The sequence below is a fragment of the Dromiciops gliroides genome, chromosome 1 (assembly GCF_019393635.1).
Source record: "Dromiciops gliroides isolate mDroGli1 chromosome 1, mDroGli1.pri, whole genome shotgun sequence".
NCBI lineage: Eukaryota > Metazoa > Chordata > Mammalia > Microbiotheria > Microbiotheriidae > Dromiciops > Dromiciops gliroides.
Genome location: NC_057861.1, coordinates 259,271,289 through 259,294,245, shown reverse-complemented (window position 1 = coordinate 259,294,245; position 22,957 = coordinate 259,271,289). Strand labels below are relative to the sequence as shown.

At 35.9% G+C, this 22,957-nt stretch overlaps 1 protein-coding gene across 1 annotated transcript in view; it reads left to right on the top strand.

Moving 5' to 3' along the window:
- Positions 1-22,957, top strand: part of PXDNL (peroxidasin like) — a 574,279-nt gene that overhangs the window by 540,071 nt on the left and 11,251 nt on the right. Inside the window, exon 21 of the mRNA XM_043975169.1 lies at positions 7,799-7,928. Within this exon, the coding sequence (XP_043831104.1) occupies positions 7,799-7,928 (130 nt within the window). The remainder of the gene's footprint in view (positions 1-7,798; positions 7,929-22,957) is intronic.

Here is a 22,957-nt window from a genome sequence, read left to right as displayed (position 1 = left end):
TATAACATGACTAATGCAGAAATAGAGAAAAAAAAGAACACCTCAGTTTGAGTCCAAGCTCTACCATTTACCACTTGTCACAGCCTCTCTGAACCTCAATTTCTTCAATGGGAAAATGATAGAATTAGATTACTTGACCTAAGGATTTTTTTTTTTTTGCAGAGCAATGGGGGTTAAGTGACTTGCCCAGGGTCACACAGCTAGTAAGTGTCAAGTGTCTGAGGCCGAATTTGAACTCAGATATTCCTGAATCCAGGTCCAGTGCTTTATCCACTGCACCACCTAGTCACCCCAGACTTAAGGATTCTTCCATCTCTAAAGTTATGGTACTAATATCCCAAACCAAAGCTCTAGCCCATTAAGATCATTATACTTTACGTCATAGGAATTAAAGGATTTACTTCTAATGTCTTTGCTGTCTACAACATACATGAAGTTAGATATTTTCCAAGAGGGTCAGGAGTTTGTATTCTATAGCATTTTCAAATCAGCTCAGAAACAGCAATCCAGATTCATAGAATCTTAGAATTTTACAGTTGGAAGGGACCTTGATGGCTCTGTGGTCCAACATTGGGGCAAATAGCTGACACAGTGGATAGAGCACTGGCCCTGGAATCAAGAGGACCTGAGTTTAAATCTTACCTCAGACATTTGCTAGCTGTGTGAGTCAGGGCAAGTAACTTAACCCCAATTGCCTTAAATATCCAGGGCCATCTCCAGTTATCCTGATATATATCTTGCCACTGGACCCAGATGGCTCTGGAGGAGAGAGTGTGGTTGGTGACCTTGCACTGTCTTCCCTTACTTAAACCCAATTCAGTTCAAGTCAAGACATCACCCTGATGTTCTGGCCCTCTTCAAGAATGAAGGACAAAACAACAATACAACATATAAATAAAAAAGGAATTCTCATTAGAATATACCCAACATATGGTCATACAATCTCTTCTGAAAGAACTCCAATTTGATATAATCTATAACTATCTCAATTAGCTTTTTCCAAAAAATTGTTTAAAATAGCCCCTTCCTTCTGACATCAAGCCTAAATTTGCCTAATTGAAGGTTTTGCCCATTGCTCCTGGTTCTTCCCTCTATGGTCAAAGAGAATAAATATAATAAGTCTCCTCCTCTACATGACAGCCCTTCAATCATGGAAGGCAATCATCATTTCCCCTCTGAATCCTTTATTGTCAAGGCTATTCATCCCCAGTTTCTTTTTTTCTTTCTTTCTTTTTTTTGGTAGGGCTATGAGGGTTAAGTGACTTGCCCAAGGTCACACAGGTAGTAAGTATAAAGTGTCTGAGGCTGGATTTTAACTCAAGTCCTCCTGAATCCAGGGCTGGTGCTTTATCCACTGAGCCACCTAGCTTCCCCCACCCCCCAGTTTCTTATATAGATCCTCATATGATGTGTAATTAAGGTTTTTCACTATCCTTCTTACTCTTCTCAGTACAGATGTGGCCAGTTAAGGATAGAACACAGTCCCTGTTACCTCCTTTTTCTTGAAGCAAATCCTCTCTCAATGTATTCCATGATTATATTAGTTTTTTGGCTATCACACATTTATATTAATGTTAGTATTCCATAGAATCACCAGATTTTTCAGATAAACTCCTATCTTAATTATTTCTTGTAAAGCTGATTTTTAAAAATCTTAGTATAACATTTTACACTGAGTTCCTTATGAATTTCATCTTTTTAGATTCAGTTTAATCACCTATCCTATTAAGATCTTTCTAGATTCTGACTGTCATATGGCCTGTTAGCTATTCCTCCCAGTTTGGTTTGATCTGAATGTTTGATAAGTAATTAACTATCAAATAAACCCTGCCCAGATTGAGGAGGTGGATACCAATGCTATACTTGTAAATTTAAGACTGTAGAGTTTCAATTCCAAATAGTATGAGAGAGAGATAGACAGAGACAGAAAAAAAGATACAAAGAGAAAGAGACAGAGGAAGACAGTGTTCATATACAAATTTTATCAAAATTGCACCCAGAACAAATCATGGAATTCACATTACTTGAAATGAGAATATTTTTATTTTTTTTTTACAAACAAACAAAACAAAAACCCTAGGGCTGTTTAAGATGCTCCAAAATATTGTGATGTTTACAATGGTACTTACAAATATCTGTGAGGAAAAGGTGGAAGTCACCCCTGGTTGTTGTATATCAGTAATCATTGAGGCTTTCTTCAAAAACTTTTTCCCAATAAGTTTCTCGGAATTTTTGCTAAAGCTGTTGAAACCAACATGCAGTCTTTACTATTACATTAATCACCTGGTTGTTACTGCAGGAAGCTATGTTATAAATGTTCAGTATGAGTCCACAGAGAAGCTTCCACTTTTCATCTTTGTTGAAGCAGCTAAAAGCTTCTTAAGGAGAAACTGATCCTTATTTTGACCTGAAGTATCAAAGTTATTCATGTCAATAAAGCAGCTTGATTACATGGAGTAGTGAGCAGATTCCCCAATTACCTGACACCGTAAAAATGGGAGTTGGTGTGATTGCTTCTAGCCCTAGGGTTTGCACCAAAACATTGAAAGGCTAAATGTTTACTTTTTGATTAGAAAAAGAAAGCCTGACTATATAATCAAACAGTGCTCATTTGAAAGAGATAAAGATACTTTATGGACCCTACCATTTATACAAATATTGAAGTCTAAGGGTGAAGTAAGTCACCAAGACTTGAAGTACACTGTGAACTAGAACCCTCAGATACTTTCAGTCAAGTCAGTCAACTCATAATTGCTTTTGCTGTATTTCATTTTTCCTAAACTTGCCCTTTCCACAACTGTTCATAAAATAATGCTGCTGCATTAATTAATTAAAGGTTTAGTATTTCTGCCATTTCAGGAATTTTCTATTGTTTTGTGGAACAAATAATATGCTTTCTAGGACAGCTATTTTACTCATGACAGAATTTAGTGAGTTCCACATTGTTTTGATTCACCAGTTACCTCAGTAAGAGACATGCAGAAAGAGACAGACAGATGTAGGAAATTAGAACTTAAACAGTTGTAGTATGTACCCTATCTCAAAGTTCCTGTATTCCATTGTGCACCTCCCCCCACAAAATAGTAATGGCTAATAAGCCAGATCTTGTAAAATAAGAGTGCCTGCAACATAGGAGCTGAAGGCTCTTGATCAGAAAAGAAAGGGAGTCTCTGATACCTCATCCTGACATGACCCTGGATTTCTAAAAACTGCTCCCTAAGAGCACAAGCTCTAGCAAGTTCAAGAGAACCTGGATGATGGAGATGGACTGTGTCTGTTGTCTGATGGTCAACCGAAATAAGTTGAGAGATGCTAATCACCAGGTTGGTTGCAGAGTGATGTGTATTTTGGCCAAATAATATCTTTCTCTCTCTCTCTTTCTCTCTCTCTCTCTCTCTCTCTCTCTCTCTCTCTCTGGATCATGTTCAGTTATGTTGGATGTGGTTGTTTATATATTATATCCATTTGTAAGTTACTCCCACTTTGTAAAAGATCTTGTGGAACAAAGTAAAACAGTGAAGTGCAGCTAATAGTGATGTGACATTAACTAAAAATGCATGAAATATTTGACTTCTGTAGTACCTCCCACCTCTCTATTTAAAAACTTAACAGAAATCTATTTTCTTTCCCATCTACTTTTTTTAAAAAAGAAAAGAAAATTTCCTTTTTTAAAATAGTATTTTATTTTTTCCAATTATATGTTGTCATTTTAACATTCATTGTATAATATTTTATTTTTCCCCAATTACATTAAAATAATTAAAAAACATTGAAAAATTTGAGTTCCAAATTTCATCTTTCCCTCCATCTTCTCTCTCTTTCCTGAAATGGTAATCAATTGGATATAAGTTACACATGTGCATTCATGTGAAACATTTCCATATTAATCATTTTGTAAAAGAAGAGTTGAATTAAAAAAAGAATGAGAGAAATAAAGAAAATGAAAAATAGCATGCTTCAATCTATATTCGGACAGTGTCAGTTCTTTCTCTGGATGTGGATAGCCCTTTGAGATTATCCTGGATCTCATTGTATTGCACATAATAGTTAAGTCATTCACAGTTCTTCATTTAACAATATTGTTGACACTGTAAAATGTTCTCCTGGTTCTGCTCATTTCACTTCGCTGATGGAAAACAACTGTGATGCCCATGTCAGTATTTCAAAGTTGCTCTGAAATCAACTTGCTTGTCATTTCTTATAGCACAATATATTCCATTACAATCATATGCCTCAACATCTTTAGGCATTCTCTAATTGATGGACATCCCTTTGATTTCCAATTCTTGGCTGCCACAAAAAGAGCTACTATAAATAGGTCCTTTTCCTTTTAAAAAAAACACATTAATTTTTTTAAAATTTGAGTTCCAAACTTTCTCCTTCCCTCTCTTCCCCCCCAAAACAGCAAGCAATTTGATATAGGTTATATATGTGGAAACATGTAAAGTATATTTCCATATTAGTCATGTTGTGAAAGAAGAAACAGACCAAAAGGGAAAAAAACACAAAAAATAAAGAAGTGAAAATACATTGCTTTGATCTGCATTCAGACTCCATCATTTCATTCTCTTGATTTGGATAGAACTTTCCATCATGAATACTTTGGAATTGTCTTGGATTGTATTGCAGAGAAGAGCTAAGTCATTTGTAATTGATCATTGCATAATGTTGCTATTACTGTATACAATGTTTTCCTGGTTCTGCTCTACTTCACTTTACATCAGTTCATATAAATCTTTCCAGGCTTTACTGAAATCTACCTGCTCATCATTTATCATAGCACAATAGTATTCCATTACATTCATATACTACAACCTATTCAGGGATTCTGCCATTGATGAGCATCCCCACAATTTCCAATCTTTGCCAACACAAAAAGTTGATATAAATGTTTTTGTACCTGTAGTCCTTTTCACTTTTTTAATGATGTCTTTGAGATATGGACCTAGTAGTGGTATTGATGGATAGAAGGGTATGCTCAGTTTTGATGCCCTTTGGACACAGTTCCAAATTGTTCTCCAGAATGGTTGGATTAGTTCACAACTCTACCAACAATGCATTAGTGTCTCAGTTTTCCCAAATCTCCAAAATTTATTGTTTTCTTTTTCTGATAGGTATGACTGGTTTTAATTTGCATTTTATTTTTAAAATTTGCAATCAAAAGTGATTTAGAGGAGCAGCTAGGTGGCACAGTGGATAGAGCACCGGCCCTGGATTCAGGAGGACCTGAGTTCAAATCAGACTTCAGACACGTAACACTTACTAGCTGTGTGACCCTGGGCACATCACTTAACCCCAATTGCCTCACCAAAAAAAAATGATTTGGAGCATTTTTACATGACTATAGCTATTTTTTATTTCTTCATCTGACCATTGATCAATTAGGGAATGGATTGTATTATTATAATTTTGACTCAGTTCTCTGTATTTGAGAAATAAGGCTTTTATTAGAGGCACTTGTTATAAAAATATATCCCAACTTTCTGCTTTCCTACTAATTTTGGACACATTGGTTTTGTTGGTATAAATGCTTTTTAATTTAATATGTTCAAAATTATTGATTTTTATCCTTTAATGCTACCTCTTATGTGGTAGATGCCCAGGGGTCCCACTTGATTGACTTAGCAGTGTTTGAGTTGGGCGTGGATGAGGAACTACTAAGTACCTACTTAAAGGTGATTAGATTTTAGCCACTATCCAACCTTGAGGAGAGTGTGCTGTCAGAGGCTATGAACTGCAGAGACTGCTCTCAGCCAATCAAATTGAAGAACCTCCCATTTCTGGTAGGAGAGCAGGAAGTAGAAAGGGAAGGCTGGCAGAGGGGATCTTCCTCATTTGGTTTGAGACATCAACGTGGTGGCAGAATTTTATGTGGGCTGTTAGGAAAGGAAGGGTTTCTGTCTCTCTGACTACACTGAATAGATCCAAGCTTTAATAAAACCTTAAAAGCCTAAACTCTTGGTGAATTTATCAGTGATTTTAGGCAGTTTCCCCCAAAACTGGGGGAACAGATTAGAAGCCACATTTAGAATACACTTACTTGGTCAAAAATTCTTCCCTTTTACATTGATCTGACAGGTAAACTATTTATTGATCTCCCAATTTTCTTCTGGTATCACCCTTTATGTTTAAACCATGTAACCATTTTGACCTTATCTTGGTAAATGGTTTAAGATGTTGGTCTATACCTAGTTTCTGCAACACTGTTTTTCAATTTTCCTAGCACTTTGTGTCAAATAGTGAGTTTTTATCCTAGAAGTTGGGTCTTTGGCTTTATCATCCACTAGATCACTATTGTAGTTTTCTCTTCTTATGGGACTCTGAAAGAGAGCATGAGGCTATCAACTTTGCATAACTCTGCCTCACTTAAATACAAGTTTAACACGTGAAGACATCACCCTTATAATGTGATTGATCCTTTTCAAAAACAAAGGACAAAGAATATCAACAAATATTTATTAAACATCCGCTAAATTCAAAGCATTCTCCTAAGCACTAGGGATATGTTTTTTTGTGTGTATTTTTTGTTTTTCCCCAGATCTGTGGTAGAGAACTCCTGGGTACCAAACTCCTACCAAGGCAGACAGCTACTTTACAACTTCATTTTTAAAAGAGTTGCCCGTTGCACTGAGAAAATAAGTGCCTGGACCAGTATCCCACAGCCAGTATGTCACAAGTTGGATTTGAATCTAGGCCTATTGATTCTGAGGCTTGCGTTCTATTTACATGATACCTCTCACTAGAGATGCAGAGATGGACAATTCTATACCCCCTGCCTTAAAGAGCTTATATCTAACCAGGTGAAAAATCTACATATATGCAGATAGGTGACATAAAAGGTAGGATAAGAACCCAAAATGCCCTAGGATAATTTCAGGAGGAAAGGAATGCTTTCAGTTAAGTGGTGGGGGATTAGGGAAATATTTATTGAGGATGTAGTAGTAGATTTGAGCCTAGAAGATAAGGATTCTGAAAGGCTGTGATGTGAAGAGAATGCATTTCAAAAAATAGGGTATGGTATGAACACATGCACAGAGCTTTGAAATGGCACATTGAGTTCAGGGAACATCTGGTAGTCCAGTATGCCTGGGATGAGGTTTTGATTTCTGTTCTATTTTGTGAAATTATTCTCTTCAGAATATTCTGTTCCAAAATGGATCCTTACTTTTTGTTCCCAGTTCCTGAACTTTGCATAATTGTCTGGCTATTTGCCTCTATCTGTTAAGAACTTTCATCAAACTTTTCAAAAGCATCAAAAGCTGACAGGGCTTCTTTTCCTTCATGTTCAGCAGGGTTGGGCTATTTTGCAATTGGCTTTTTAAGAAGGTTTGATTTTTGACAGCCAGACATCATTGTCTTAGCATTGCTATTTCCATGAATATGTAATGCAGTCAGAAATTTCCCCACCTGAGTGCTACATAATGTGTGATATTTAATTTGTCACAGCTTTGTCACTGTGTAAGGTGAAAAAAAATGTCATTAGGAAAAGACATACCTCTGAGATCTAAATAGTATACAAAATGTACTTGGAATACAACATGCCATTCCTTATAGTTTTCAGGGGAGAAAAAGTAATTTCAATACATTTGAAAGGAACTATCAGTAGAACAATACTATGGTTTATTCTTTATTCTCATTTTAATTTTAAATCCCTAGTTCTGACTTTAATTTTTTTCTCCTTTATAGCACCTAACTTATTGACCTGCACATAGTAGGCACTCACATATTTTGTTGATTTTGTTTGACTTTGATTCTTTCCCCTTCTAACCTGAATCTTATTTTGCTTCCTACATTGTAGACATAATGAAAAATTATCAATGGATAGAAATACAGAAAATATGACCCATCTGTCCAGCTCCAGTTTTCCTCAGGATTTCAGCCATTTTGCTGCAGAAGTTCAAGAAACCATCATAGCTCTCAGGAAGCAGGTTTGTTTTCTTTAGTAGCTGCCACTGTTTTTATGGTGAATACCATGAGGCCAACTAATGTCTCCAAATGTTTTTTTGCATGGGTGGGAATTTACTGTAGCTATAATGCAAAGCCTGAATGAGAGGCATATATCAATCAGGTATAATCATAGACTATTATAGTTTAATAATACTAAATTTGATAAATACCAAACCTAAAAATAGATTATGTAAACAGTTATCAGATGAGGGGAGAGAAGATATGAGGAAGGTTGGAAAAAGTCAATCTCTTTAAAGTAATTATATCATTGAATAGTACATAATCTAGAATGTATTTGTTATATTTAGGTCAGATTGCTTGGTTTATGATGCTCACGGAATTTCTTATTTGTGTACTGGCTCATATAGGTTGACAAATTTCTGAAGGACTTGGGATAATGTGTTCTATAGCTCATATGTGGAAAAAGTACATTTCTCTGAATAAACTCAAAAGGCTCAACAGAAACCGCAATTTTTTCTTCCTGTCTTTTACTGGCCTGGAAATGTTCTAATTAAAAACTAAAATTCTGCACTTTCCTGTTTTTGTGCTTATCTTCTCAGTTTTTGGTGGCTTCTGATTTATGCATTCTTCTCTCAAATTGAAAAAAGAGGCAATGAAAAGGGAATTTCATCTACAAGGATAGGGAAAATGGAGATACCTGTTCTGTAATAAAAGTCTGCTAGCTTAAGGGCACAGTGTCAGACTGTCTGTTTTCACAGACATTTTTGTCACTGTGAGTCTTGTTTTTCCATTTTAATATCAGAGAAACTCTATACTTAAAATAGTTAATCCTCTGTCATAGGGGATAAATAATGGCTGGATCTCCTAAGAGTGATGCAAGCATAAATTTAGGGTGTTATGATGGAATGCATGGGGTTTCAACACAAGGCTTGGACTGTATTCAAATTCTTCTCACATCATCCTTCCATTGTACCTATCACTCTGCCTTGATAATAAACCTAAAATGATAGGTGGGAATATTATCTCCTGAAAGTTTTTATGGAGACCTGTTACTTATGGAAAAAGATTACAATCTAGGGAATCTCCTTTAGCCTTTTCCAATTATCATAAATCCATCTACAAGAGTGGCTAATTATCCCCTTAGAAGATAAAGAGAAAAATAAGGGGATGCCACATGGGAGAGGCAAATTTTAAAGGAAAATTGAGGATCTTAGCAATGAAAAGTACTATGAACCTGAGAGGCAGCATGAAGATCCAAATGGAGGAAGACACGTTCCTGATGATAATGTTTCTAGGTTGGGGAAGTGCTGCTTAGACATTGTCCCAAATGGCACAGGGAAGAATTATGGATAAAACATTTATACTTCTGGAGGTTTTGAGTCAGTCTTGCACAGTGTGACTTTTGTGCAACTTCAAAGGAAATAAAAGAATAAGGGCAAAGTGTGAAGAGGTATTTTAGTCTTTCCCCAGTATTACACCTTCTCTCTGGTGGCTGCCAATGTATGTACAATGGTAACTGATTAAGGTAGCATAGCCAGAATAATTAGACTTATTTTGAGCTTAGAGAAATGAGATAGGCAAGAATATCAAGGAAAAAAGTAACACAACCCAAACCCACTTTGTAGTACTTCTGTATGTTTGTACGAGAGAATATCCTTCTCCCCCTCCAGAATTTTACACTTCCTTTAAAATAATAATTTTGAGCATCTATAAATTTAAGATTGAAACATCTAACCAACATTTTTTTTTATGTGAACCCACTCAGTACAAGATCAGGACTAGAAAATTTATATAAAACAAACAATCTTCTATTTAAGAGGTCAGGATTGAACACATATCTGTTTGCATGGGAGGGTGGTTCAGTATGTGTGCATTAAAACATGTTTTAACATTCATTTGAGCAATAAAAAAGAAACATAAGGGGCAGCTAGGTGGTGCAGTGGATGAAACACCGGCCCTGGATTCAGGAGTACCTGAGTTCAAATCCGGCCTCAGACACTTGACAATTACTAGCTGTGTGACCCTAGGCAGGTCACTTGAACCCCATTGCCCCGCAAAAAAAAAAAAAAAGTAAAAAAAGAAACATAAATTTTAAGGTTTTACGAGCTTTCGTTCCTTGACAATATTTCTTATAATGGGTATATTTAATCATTCACATACAGAGCATGAAGTTAATTTATTTTTATTTTATTTTTTGTCTATTTGTCTATATATACACATATATACATAAATATGTATATATACAAAAACATATAGGCATCTATACATCTATTTATTTGTCTAGCTATTGACACATCCAGATCCATGGGTATTTCAGTGGAACCATGCTCTCTTAGATGTAGCTACTCTTTCTGCTAATGCAGTCAGCCATTCAAAAACTACTTAATATGTGCCAGGCTGTAACACTGTCCCTGTTCTTTAGGAACTCATATTCCTTTGGGGAAGGCAATAGGTGAATTACTGTCTGCCTCTGTTTGTATGTGTATATATATATATGTGTGTGTGTGTGTGTGTGTACACATATGAACATGCATATTTGCATATACATATGCATGCACATCCATATGTGTATGTATACATATGTATATACACCCATATGCAAATGTGTGTATGTATGTTTATGTGTATACATTTATAGGTAGCTAGGTGGTACAATGGAAAGATTGCCAGGCCTGAAGTTAGGAAGATCTAAGTTCAAGTTCAGATTGGGCCTCAGACACTAACTAGCTGTGTGACCCTGGGCAAGTTACTTAACCCTGTTTGCCTCAGTTCCTCATCTATAAAATGATTTGGAGAAGGAAATGGCAAACTACTCCAGTATCTCTGCCAAAGAAAACCTTAAACAGGGTCACAAAGAGTCAGACATGATTGAACAACAATTATATGTGTGTATGAATATATGTATATATGGATGTGTATATATATACACACAAACACATATATAGTGAATATGTAGTATCTTATACATAAATATATATCTCTATGTATACATATATACATACACACATTTATATGTGTATATCTATATCTATGTATCTATATATATCTACATCTATATCAATTATATCTATATATCTATATCTTTCTCTGTGTGTCTGTTGTGTAAATGGAGAATGGAATCAAAGAGTAGTATGTAGGCTCCATGAACTTTTAAAAAACTTATATTTTGATAACCATATTTCAAAATAATTGAGTTTTTTGGTAATCTTAAGTAGTTTATTTTATGCATTTAGAAATATTATTTTGAGAGGGTGTCCTCAGGATTTGCCAGACTTCCAAAGGGGACCATGACACAAAAAAGAATGAAATTTTCTGTCTTAGAGAGAAAAGACTAGAGGTGGTGGGATGAGAGAGCAGGGAGCATTATAACCCATACACACCTTCTCATCCTGTGCATTTATTCTCCATAAAATATCTAACACACTAGAAGAAGCCTCCTTTGTTTCTTTTCATGTTTCAAGGCCTCCAGTACAGTGCACAGGCTGTCTCTTATTCTTTCCTTTCTCTTCATACCTGTCCTTGATGATGTCTTTCACATCTTTTCTTAAGTGCAAGTCATTATTGGTAATATACTGTTATGATCCACAGTGTTTCTTTTCATAGCCTTTTCAATCACCTACATTGTTGATAATTCTCAGCTCATTGTGTTCCATGATTTGTAGCCATATCAAATCATTACAAAAATACAAGTCTTTAAAAATGGCTTAGCATGGCAGCAAAGAGCTTCAAAACAATGAAAGCCCTGATCAGTTTCTCAATATGATCCTGCCAAATTTTCTGCAATTTTTCCATCGTGATGTAGCTCATTATCATCTGTAGATAGCTAGATGGAGTATTTATTAAGCACTTACAATGTAGTACGTACTGTGTTAAGCACAGGGGAAAAATACAATAAAAGAAAATAGTCCCTGGCCTCAAGGAGCTTACATTTAATTGGAGAAGACATAAAAAAGCTTTAAACAAGGTGTGTGTGTGTGTGTGGGGGGGAATTGTTTGGAAAGGAAGAGAGGATTTATAAATCCAGAGAGCATCTTTTCCATTGAACTGAATGTCATAATCTGAGCAACATATGTTCATTATTCACTTGACTTTTTTTAAAATTTTGACTGAAAGCTAGGTGTCTACTGAGTGACTGTGGATCTCATTGAGAAGACCTAATAATGTCCTAGGTCTTAATTCCTAAGCATGATAGGGGATAGGGACTTGGGCTACTGAATTCATTGAGAGGGAACTCCCAGGTGAGTAAACTTCCCCTTTCAAGGCAGAACAGCATCTTTGCTGCAATTTCTAATCTGTGGAAATTGAACTGAGAGATTACATGGTTTGCCCAGGGCCACACAGATAGTGTCAGATATAGAACGTAAACCCTGGCCTTCTTGGCTTTAAGGCTGGCTCTCCATTCATACTACCTCTCACACCCAGTGTCATGCCATATTTATCAACAGGCGATCCCTTCTTCCCTTTAAACTTTGTCACATGCATACTTCATGGTGTACACCTTTGGTAAGCATATACCTATATTGATGCTTCCCTATTTTGTGGAATAAACAAGCCAAAGACACAAAATGAATGTGATAATTTGAATACCTCTCAGACAATTGTGTGACTCTAAAGATGTCTTCTGCTGTAGAAAAGAGTCTTTGAGGGCCTGTGTTTTTAAAAGTTCCATACACATAGGTCATTCTCAAATATTTTATCCATCTGAGAAAGAATGTCCTTCCATGATATAGGACCTAAAATTCACACTATGCCATTTGTAGACAGAAACATCTGAACAACCTCACAATCTATGGGGAAATCTTTTGAAACTTGCTATATGTTCTGTGTTTCCTCCACAAAAGTGCAAACACCTTTGGTTAGTAGGAGCATATATTTCCTTGTTTTATGCCTTGATGTATATTAATGACCAGGGAGTTCTCATACAATTGCCTGTGTGATTATAACTTTCAAAGAATCTTGACATATTTTTGACATACACATAAGAACCATTCCTTGCTGGAGGAAAGCCTGCCTTTAGGATAATGTTTTGCTTTAATAAATAAAATGTTTTCCAGGAATCACCGAATGATAAGAATAGTGTGATATTGCATTCTCGATACCTTTCAGTCAGTTGTATTATGGTAAATAATTTGTGTGTTGCAGAATGTTGTTTGTGGGATATTGCTTGCAAAAGATTCATTCTTCCTATCTAATTCTGTCATCATGAGTAACCTTAATGTATCTATAGATTATTTTCATGAGGAAATAATAAAAATTGTAATTATCAAAAAGGAGGAATATGAACCAGTAACTATTTCTATTTTCCTTTTTTCTTCTTTTTTCTTTTTTTTTGGGGGGGTGGCTGGTAGCATTGAGAGTTAAGGGACTTACCCAGGGTCACATAGCTAGTAAGTGTCAAGTGTCTGAGGCCAGATTTGAACTCAGATACTCCTAAATCCAGAGCTGGTGCTTTATCCACTGTGCCACCTAGAAGCCCCACCTTTTTTATTTTAAGTGTAATAACAATCAAACTCCAGAACCTTAGAGTTTTCTAACTAAGATTCATATTCATTCAAAAGAGTTTAACTTAACTATCCATAGAGGGAAAAAAGAAAGTAGATGAAGAATGCATATTACCCAGAGCAGTGGTGTCAAATTGAAATAGAAACGAGGGTCACTGAATCTTACATAAGGGCCATATATTTCCATAGAAAGCCATATATTAACACTATGTTCTATTACATTTTTATTTATATTGTTAAGGATTATAATTGTTATTGTTTGTAAGATTAATTAAAATTCTTAAAGTACAATTATATATATCTACATACACACATGTATATATATATATATATATATATATAATTAAGTTGAATTAAAATTGTATTTTAATCTGATTTAGGATAGCCATACATGTTTGACAACTCCAACAACTTATTGTCTAAACTATTATATATAAAATGGATAGCTTCTAGAGTTCATTCAGCAACACATTTATTTGAGTTAGACACTTCAAATGGATAATTCATTGGACCCAGAATTAAATAGGGGAATAGCATCCTGAATTGCTTTCTGGGATTATAATGTTCTTTAAATGGCTTTACCTTTTCCTGAACCATGTAGTTTCTCCAGGAATATTGTATGATAATAAGCTATTGAAGATGGCGGAGGCAAGGCAGTGAGCTCTCAAACTCATGACATGATCACTCCAAAAAACATCCAAATAATGCCATAGGAAAATGCTGGGCGCAGCAAAACTCGCAGAAGAATGTGCTGAAATCATCTTCTAACCAAGAATGACTTGGAAGGTCAGAAGGAGGGAGCTTCTGTGCTGATACAGGAGTGGAGCCAACCCCACCAGTCTCCCTGACACAGATCCAGTCCCAGGAAGGCCTCACCAGAGAAGGAGACCCCCAGAGCCTCTGAATCAGCTGAAGCTTCAGTGTCATCTGGAACTAACCTCACAGTCTGGTGAGAGGGCTGAGTCCTTGACAGGGGGGAGACTACAGGGGTCTATGCTGGTGCTGAGGCAGAACTTGGGTTTTTCACCCCTGCTGGGAACCAGGAGGTAGGCTTGAGTAGCAGTGGCCCAGGTTGGGGAGGGGCACAGGTTTGTCAAAGCTGACAACCACAATACACAAAGCTGGTTGATTAGCAAGTTGGTCTGGGGTCATCTATAGTCCAGGGAACAGGCCAGGTGAGTGAAGAACCTGATCCCTCTTTAAACATACCACCTGGGACTTCTGAATCTTGGGATATTGCAGCCTGGAAACAGTGCCCCACGTTAAGGAGCTAAAAGTCAAGTAAAAGAAGGGCAAGATGAGCAAAGAAAGGTGAGGACCATAGAAAGTTTCTTCAGTGACAAGGAAGACTGGGGTGCACCCTCAGAGGAGATGTCAATGTCAGGGGCCCTATATCTAAAGCTTCTAAGAAAAATATGAATTGGTGTCAGGCCATAGAGGTACTCAAAAAGGACTTTGAAGATAAAGTTAGAGAGGTAGAGGAAAAACTGGAAAGAGAAATGAGGGTGATACAGGAAAGACATGAGAAAAATGTCAACAGCTTGAAAAGCCAAATGCAAAAGTTCTCTGATGAAAATAATTGCCAAAGAATTAGGATTGAAAAAATGGAAGCCAGTGACTTCATGAGAAACCAAGACACAACAAAGCAAATCCAAATGAATAAAAAAATAGAGGGCAATGTGTAATATCTTCTGGGAAAAACTGCTGACCTGGAAAATAGGTCTAGGTGAGATAATTTGAAAATTATTGATAATAAGCTATGAACCAACAATTATTTTCAATAAACTGAAGTTTAAAAATAAAACAAAATTCAATGTAGAGGCACATGGTGGGCATAAGCAGGTTGCAACATGTTACGCACAAGTGGTTATGAATAAATAGCAGAAAGAATATTTTAGGTTCTGAGAAGTTGGTGGAGGACAGGACTCTCCTGAGCTCTCTCCCAAACCCCTCCAAAGATTATTAAATAATGCCATAAGAGAATTCCTGGAGAAACAGAATTCACAAAAAGATAGGGTAAAATAATTTTCCAGCCAAAGACAACTTAGACATTCAGCAGGAAAGGTCTGTTCTACCCAGATGAGAATGTAGTGCAGTCCAGAGTAAGCAGGGCTAGCACAAACTGGGCCCCAGCAAACCAGAAATAGGTCTTGGGAGTCACTGAATCATCATCAGCAGAAGCAGCAACTGCTGCTGCAGCTTCTGGAACTCTCAGCCTGCAGACAGATTACAGGGGTCTCTTTGTTAGCACTGAAGCACTATTGCTTTGCCTGTACTTGGATCTGGGTTACAGTCCTGGGTGGGGAGAGTCCCAGGGAGAGGAGAAGCACTAGCATACCACAGCTTGGGGCCTGAGTAGAGCAGGGACCCTCATCATAGTTCCAGGGCAGAAAAGAGTGGGTGTGTGGTCTTTTACAGACTAAAGCACAGGCCAGAAGTGTAGTAAACCCATCTCTCCTTAGATTGTATGAACCTGGAAGAACTGAAAACTTACAGGTCCATAGCGCTATCTCTGAAAACAGCTGCACAAAACACCTGAAGCTTGGGACAGTATGCCCTTCACCCTGGAAGAAAGGTCTACTTTAAGAAAGACTTAAAAATCGAGAAGTAGGCTAGGAAAATGAGTAAGCAACAGAAAAAATTCTGACCACAGAAGGCTACTATTGTGACAAGGAAGACCAAAACACTCACTTAAAAGAAGATAACAAATTCAAAGCTCCTACATCCAAAGCCTTGAAGAAAAAGATAAATTGGTCTCAGGCAATGGAAAAGCTCAAAAAATGATTTTGAAAATCAAGTAAGAAAGGTAGAAGAAAAAATGGTAAAATTAGAGTGATACAAGAAAATAATGAAAAAAGAGTCAATAGTTTGGTAAATAAGACAGAAATTCACTGAAGAAAAACAAAGTCCTTAAAAAGTAGAATTGGCCAAATGGCCAAAGAGGCACAAACATTCACTGAAAAAAAAACTCCCTAAAAAGTAGAATTGGCAAAGCGCAAAAGGAAGTACAAAAGTTCAGAGAAGAAAATAATTCCATAAAAATTAGAATTAAGCCAATGCAAACTAATGACTTTATGAGAAATCAAGAAACAATAAAACAAAAACAAAAGAAATAATGAAAAAAGAAGACAAAGAATGTATCAAAGAAATGTTTGATAAAAAGGAAGATAAGCTGGTCATGTGATAAAAGTGAATGATGACTGAGGATAGCCGCTATTCTCCATTGGCATCTATCTATCTATCTATCTATCTATCTATCTATCTATCTATCTATCTATCTATCTATCTGTCTGTCTGTCTGTCTGTCTGTCTGTCTGTCTGTCTGTCTGTCTGTCTATCTATCTATCTATCTATCTATCTATCTATCTATCTATCTATTTTTCAGGACAATGAGGGTTAAGTGACTAGCTCAGGGTCACATTTAGTAACTGTCAATTGTCTGAGGCTGGATTTGAAATCAGGTCCTCCTGAATCCAGGGCCAGTGCTTTATCCACTGGACCACTTAGCTGCCCCCAGCACCCCTATAATCTTAAGAGAATTTGGGAAAGTCTTCTTATGCCCTTCCCTTTTCTCTCCCTCCTCCACCATACACATTGGATTGAACACCTGTGGTACACCAATGGGAGAACATAAATTAGAAGTGCTTGACTTGGGCAGGCATGAATGATTGTGATCTGGAGGAATATCTGGAGGAATATCCACATTAATGAGGCCCTAGATCCATTTAGGTGTTAGAGCAGTCATATAGGTGAGTAGTATGCTGTTATCTCACTCACCTATGATTGGAAATAGTTTAAAATATGCTTTTCCTATTTTGAGAGAATCTTCCTTTCTGTAATACCATGGAAACAAGTCTCTAGAAGTCTATAAAATTACTTTAACATTATTTCATCTGTGTGTGCTTGCTCATTTTAAACCATTATTTCTCAATTTTTTGTTTTTAAATGTTGTTGCCCCTTCCTGACATAGTGTGGTGGAACGATGTAAATGTAGTAGTTTCAACCATTGCTGATGAGGATGGGGTACTATAGAAACATCAGATAATTTATTCTATTTCATATCTATTTATTGATTCCCTTCCATTTTCATACTCAAATGTTCTTGGGACTATATAATTTAGTAGGATCTCACAGCAAATGTACTGTTGGCTTTTTTTTTTTACCTCAATTGCTTTTCATTATTTTTTGAGGCCATAGAGCTCATAATTTGCTGTCATCCTGCATTTTACAAGTGAACTCATGTTATAAACTGATGTTGTCCTTGGCTCCTACATCTCTATTTAGCAAAGGGATCCAGTTTTTGTGATGTTAGGCAGTTAGGGGGTTCTTTTTGGCCTCTTCCTCATGGCAATACTTTAGCATTTACCAAACTTATTGGAGAGAATTATTGAAGATTGCAAGCAGTGTCACTTAATAAGAGAAAATAATTTCTGGAGAAAAGAAGCCCAAAGAGAGTTTAGAATGACATCATCGATTCATCATTATTCATCCAAAAACCAATTCTAGAAGGATGACAACAAAAATACTCAAGACACAGATTTTATTCATTTTAATTTATTATGTCTGAAATTCACCATAGTAGGCAATAGAAATTCAAAGACAAAAATATAATAGTCCTTATCTTAATAATAAAAATATCTTACATTTATATAGTACTTTGAGGTTTGCCAAGTTCTTTACTATATCATTTTATCCTCACAACAATCATGGCAGGTAGGTGCTCTTAATATCCCCATTTACAGATGAAGAAACAGACTGTGAGAGGTTAAAAGACTTTCCAAGGGTCACATAGCTAGTAAATTTTTGAAGTTGATTTCAACTCAAGATTCTTAAATCCATGTTTTATCTACTATACCAGCTAGTTGTATACATTCCTGAGGGAATATTGCACATAAAGATGAATTAATATAAGATCATTTAAGCAGAGAATTATCAGTAACAACTGGGAAGGTCTAGAAAGGCTGTAGATAGGAGGTAGCACTTGAATCAAGCTGTGAAGGAAGCTTATATTCTATGCAAAGCCAATGTAAAGAAGAAAAATGTTCAAGGCATAAGGGACAATCCCTATAAACATTTAAATGGGATATAGAATGCTATGTTCAGGAAACCTCAGGTAGCTCCCTCAAGAAGAAAGCCTGCATGTAAAGCTCCCAATATTCAAATCCTCTACTACCTTAGGTTCTCTTTATGATTGCTAATGGGTTATCTCAGGTTCGCAGATGGATATGATGCATGCTCTCTATTGGCTCTCCTACACTGATGTCACTAAGATATTACAATTATATGAGAAAGGTTTCCAGACTATATAAAGATTTCATCAAAGAATATAGGTGAGAATCCCAAGGGAAGAGAAGGCATAATTGTGCTATTATCTACCCAAATATGGTGTTCACACACCTAGTAGATTAAATGGATCTAAGTATTTAAATAAACACAATGAAATTATGATAGCAAAATATATATCAGGCCATCTATTTTTTTTCTGGGTAAATCAGTAAATCTGTCCAATCATTATACCTAAGGAAGATAGCTAGTATCTATGTAGCACTTTGCATTTTGCAAAGGGCTCTTTACAAGTGTGATGCTTCCAACAACCCTGGGAGGTAGGTGCTATTATTATCTCCATTTTCTAGATAGGGAAACCAAGGCAAGAAGAGATTAAGCAATTTGCCCATGCCCAGACAACTAGTATTTATTTAAACTCAGGTCTTCATGACTTAGGTCTAGTGATAATTGGAGAAATTATTAATTTTTGTCTGGTGCATTGAAGAAGAAAGAAACAGTTTTTTATGCTGAATTTAAAAATGTTATTGGGCTCAAAAATCTTCATGGAAACCTTGTTTACAAATGCAACCAAAGGGATTTTGAATTTACAAGGCTCAATAATTATAGTCTAACTCATGAAGTCAACATGTTTCTCAGTGGTTGATATCCAGAGGAACATGACAAAAATTCCCTGGCACAAGGAAAAAATGCCCTTAATAAAGTGGCAATAAAATCTTTGAATATTTGAAGAATGACACCAGAATGGAAATTTGGGCACATTGTAGCTTTCTACTTCAAGAGGGATAGCCAGCCAATATGACTCAACTCATTTGCAATTTATTGTCAAGCATAGCAGATATGAAATTCAAGGGTTCTGATGAATAGTTTTTATGATTTCTTTATTTAGTGATGTCATCTCAGGATTGATGCTTTGCATGTAACACTGTCATAATGTTTGATTTTAATAGGGAAACTATTTCAGAACTCTCCTCACCCCCCAACAAGTAACCATTATCCAAGCCCTTAAAGACATTTTCCTTCCTATGATGAAATTAGTTTGAAAATAGAAATAGGGTGAGATCAACAATTAATAGGAAAAACATTTTCAAATGATGATTTCTGATGTTTTGTCAGATTTTTGTCAGTCTTCCAAGGCTAGATATTCTTTCTGGAATAAAAATGCAAGAGTTTTTTAAAATTTTCTCCCAGATTACTTATTCAAGTCAAAGGTTACTTGAAAGACCAAATTCAGTAGCATTTGAATAGTAATAAAAACTAAATTGTCTTGCTTTAACATCAGTTCTATCTATTGAATCTTACTTTTCAAAAGTGCCTTTTTGTCTATTTAAAAAAAAAAGCAGAATAGACTAAAGAATGGTTTCAAATATTCCATCAGACTCCAACCATTTTTGTATGGTTGGTGACCTAAGAATACTTCTTTATATTTTAAAATGCAATAATGCCTAATTTGAAAATTTAGGAACCATTTCTAAGGGTGCAAAAACAAGCTGCATACTGGATTTGTCCCTCAAGACAGAGTTTGCTGATACCCATCCTAACAGATAGAGAATTGTCTTTAAAGCTATGTAGACTTGGGTTCAAATCTGCCTCTGACTGGGTGACATATTCTGGCTCTATGATCCTGGGCTAGTCACTTAATCTCTCAGAGCTCTAGGCAATTCCCTCAAAATCTTACATTGTGGAGATGGGTCCCATCTATTTTGTTAGATAGTATTTCCTCCCCTGAAAGTTCCCTATACAAATCAAGTCACAGTTCCTCTCCTTATCCCTAAATCTATCCTTTTCTATTAAAAACAACAAAAATAATTTTGATGTTCACCAATAATATGGCATGATAATTTTTAAAAAGCTAATGTGGTCTTGTTCTTCAAGTGCTCAATTTGAAGAGAGTAATACTTCCTGGACTCTACCTTGGATAGACCATATATTTAGCATTGTATTAAATTCTGAACATCATTATTCTGGACATTGCTCTTTAATTGCAAATACTGAGTTTCTTGTTGTTTGCTTTTCATTTTGCCTTTACGTTCCTAGTAGTTTTATGAATATAGTAGATAACTAGTATATATTTGCTGAATTGAGACAGGTAAACATAATAATAATGGACCTTATGCCATAAGGATCAAAGAATCAAGAATGTTCATTCTGCACAAGACTGAGGTAAGAGATGTCATAGATTTCCTCATATATTTGTTGGCTGTCCAGGATAGATGATGAATGAATTCCTTTACAACTCTGGGTTTCTATGATTCCATGAATTTGGCAAATATTTATTAAATACTTACTTTATTCAAGACACCATGGTAAGCACTGTGAGGGAACTTAGAAATCACCTAATTTTACGTCTTCAATTATCAGGCAAAAAAAAAAAGTCCCAACAAGATTAAATGACTCACAGTTAACTTGCAATTGTCCATTATTCATTCCAACATTGCATGCTGACTCCTGAATCCATATTTGGGTGTACAGTACTTTTCATATTGGATTTTCTAAAATGATTCACTTCATGTTTATATTGTGTTTATTCATACTTTATGAGTAAGAGTATGAAAAATAAGCATTCTTACTAATTTGAATGTTAGTTCTCTGTGGCCTCTAACTATGTCATCATTGTAGAATCAGATGAACCAATTGAATTTTCTGTGAAGTTTTAAACCGGCTGTGGGAACAACGGAACACTTGTTGATGTAATGTTTATTGTAGAATCACGGTGATGGTCACAAATATTTAGACCATTTGAAACTGGGTTTTATTAGACTCCATTATGAATAACCCTGGCATTGAAAATATGTTCAATGAGTAAGAAAAACTGAGTAGTGGAAAATTAGGAAAAAAAATGAATCATACCATCTTAGTGTTTGGATTAATTATAAGTTGCAGGTTGGAAAAAACACACACACATTGATGAATCTATAATGAGATGTTTAGGAAGAAAAAATAAGTGAAGGATTATCAATTAAATAGAATGTCAAAATTCACGGACAAAGTTGCCTGTATAATTACTTAGCTCAACACCTTCAAGATTTTTCCGTTCATTATATTTCTCAATTTCAGTTTTCCCAATGTTGCATTTACCCCCTAAGAGTTTATAATATAATGCCTCTCTGAGTGTAATCTAGTAGAAACATGGAAAAATCTGGGATCTTTATTAGAGTGTGGTTACTTAACTGTACATTCTCACCTGCTTCTGTGACCACTCTTCTATTTTTTTTTCTAAACTTCACTGTGGAGGAAGCTAGGTGGCACAGTGGACACAGCACTGGCTCTAGAGTCAGGGAGGACCTGAGTTCAAATTTGACCTCAGACCGTTGAAAGTTGTGAGACACTGGATAAGTCATTTACCCCTGACTACCCCTCCAAAAAAAATAAACCCCACTGTGTTAGTCTTGACCTTGCTTATTATGCCATTAGTGATACTCTAACAAGTACCTACTCTTTTCAACGTGAAATTATGCTTACAGTAGGTTTAAACTGCCATTTGTTTAGAGTATTCCTGGTAACGTATTTATAGAGAAAGTTGCCTTGTCCTGGGAAAGTTTTTTGAGGGAATAAAAATCTCACTAAAACCTCCTCTTGTGATATATCATGACATGAAGTGGATGCCAATTTCTGGAATGGTATGGTATACCATTAGAATGAAGACTCTGATATACGTTGTAGGGCTGGAAATGCTTTGAACCTGTGAAAGACAGAATAGGTTTCCTCTGAGGAAAACAAAACAAAACAAAACATCTAAGTTTAGACTTATTACTAAATTGGCTGCAGAGTAATGAATATATCATCCCACTACTGCTGGACTTGCTAAGAACTCTATTATATTTCAAGACAACTGTTCACTAAGATGGAGCAGGGTCACAGTTTGCATTGGGGAGTGATTATCATCTCCACCAACAGAAATAGATGTTCAAAGTACTGAAGGCCAAAGTGGTTAGTGGGGATATTATTTTGATTTACAAAATCACAGAATCTGCAAGTTGGAAATAGGGTTTCTTAATTTGATGTCTGAGAAAGTTGTTTTTTAATTAAAATTTGTTTTAGGGCAGCTAGATGGCACAGTGGGTAAAGCACTGGCCCTGGATTCAGGAGAACCTGAGTTCAAATCTGACCTCAGACACTTGACACTTACTAGCTATGTGACCCTGACCAAGTCACTTAACCCTCATTGCCCTGAAAAAAAAATTATAATTATATCTTAATATAATTAATTTACTTGGTAACCTGTAAAACATTATTCTGAGAGAATATCTAGTCTCTCCTGCACC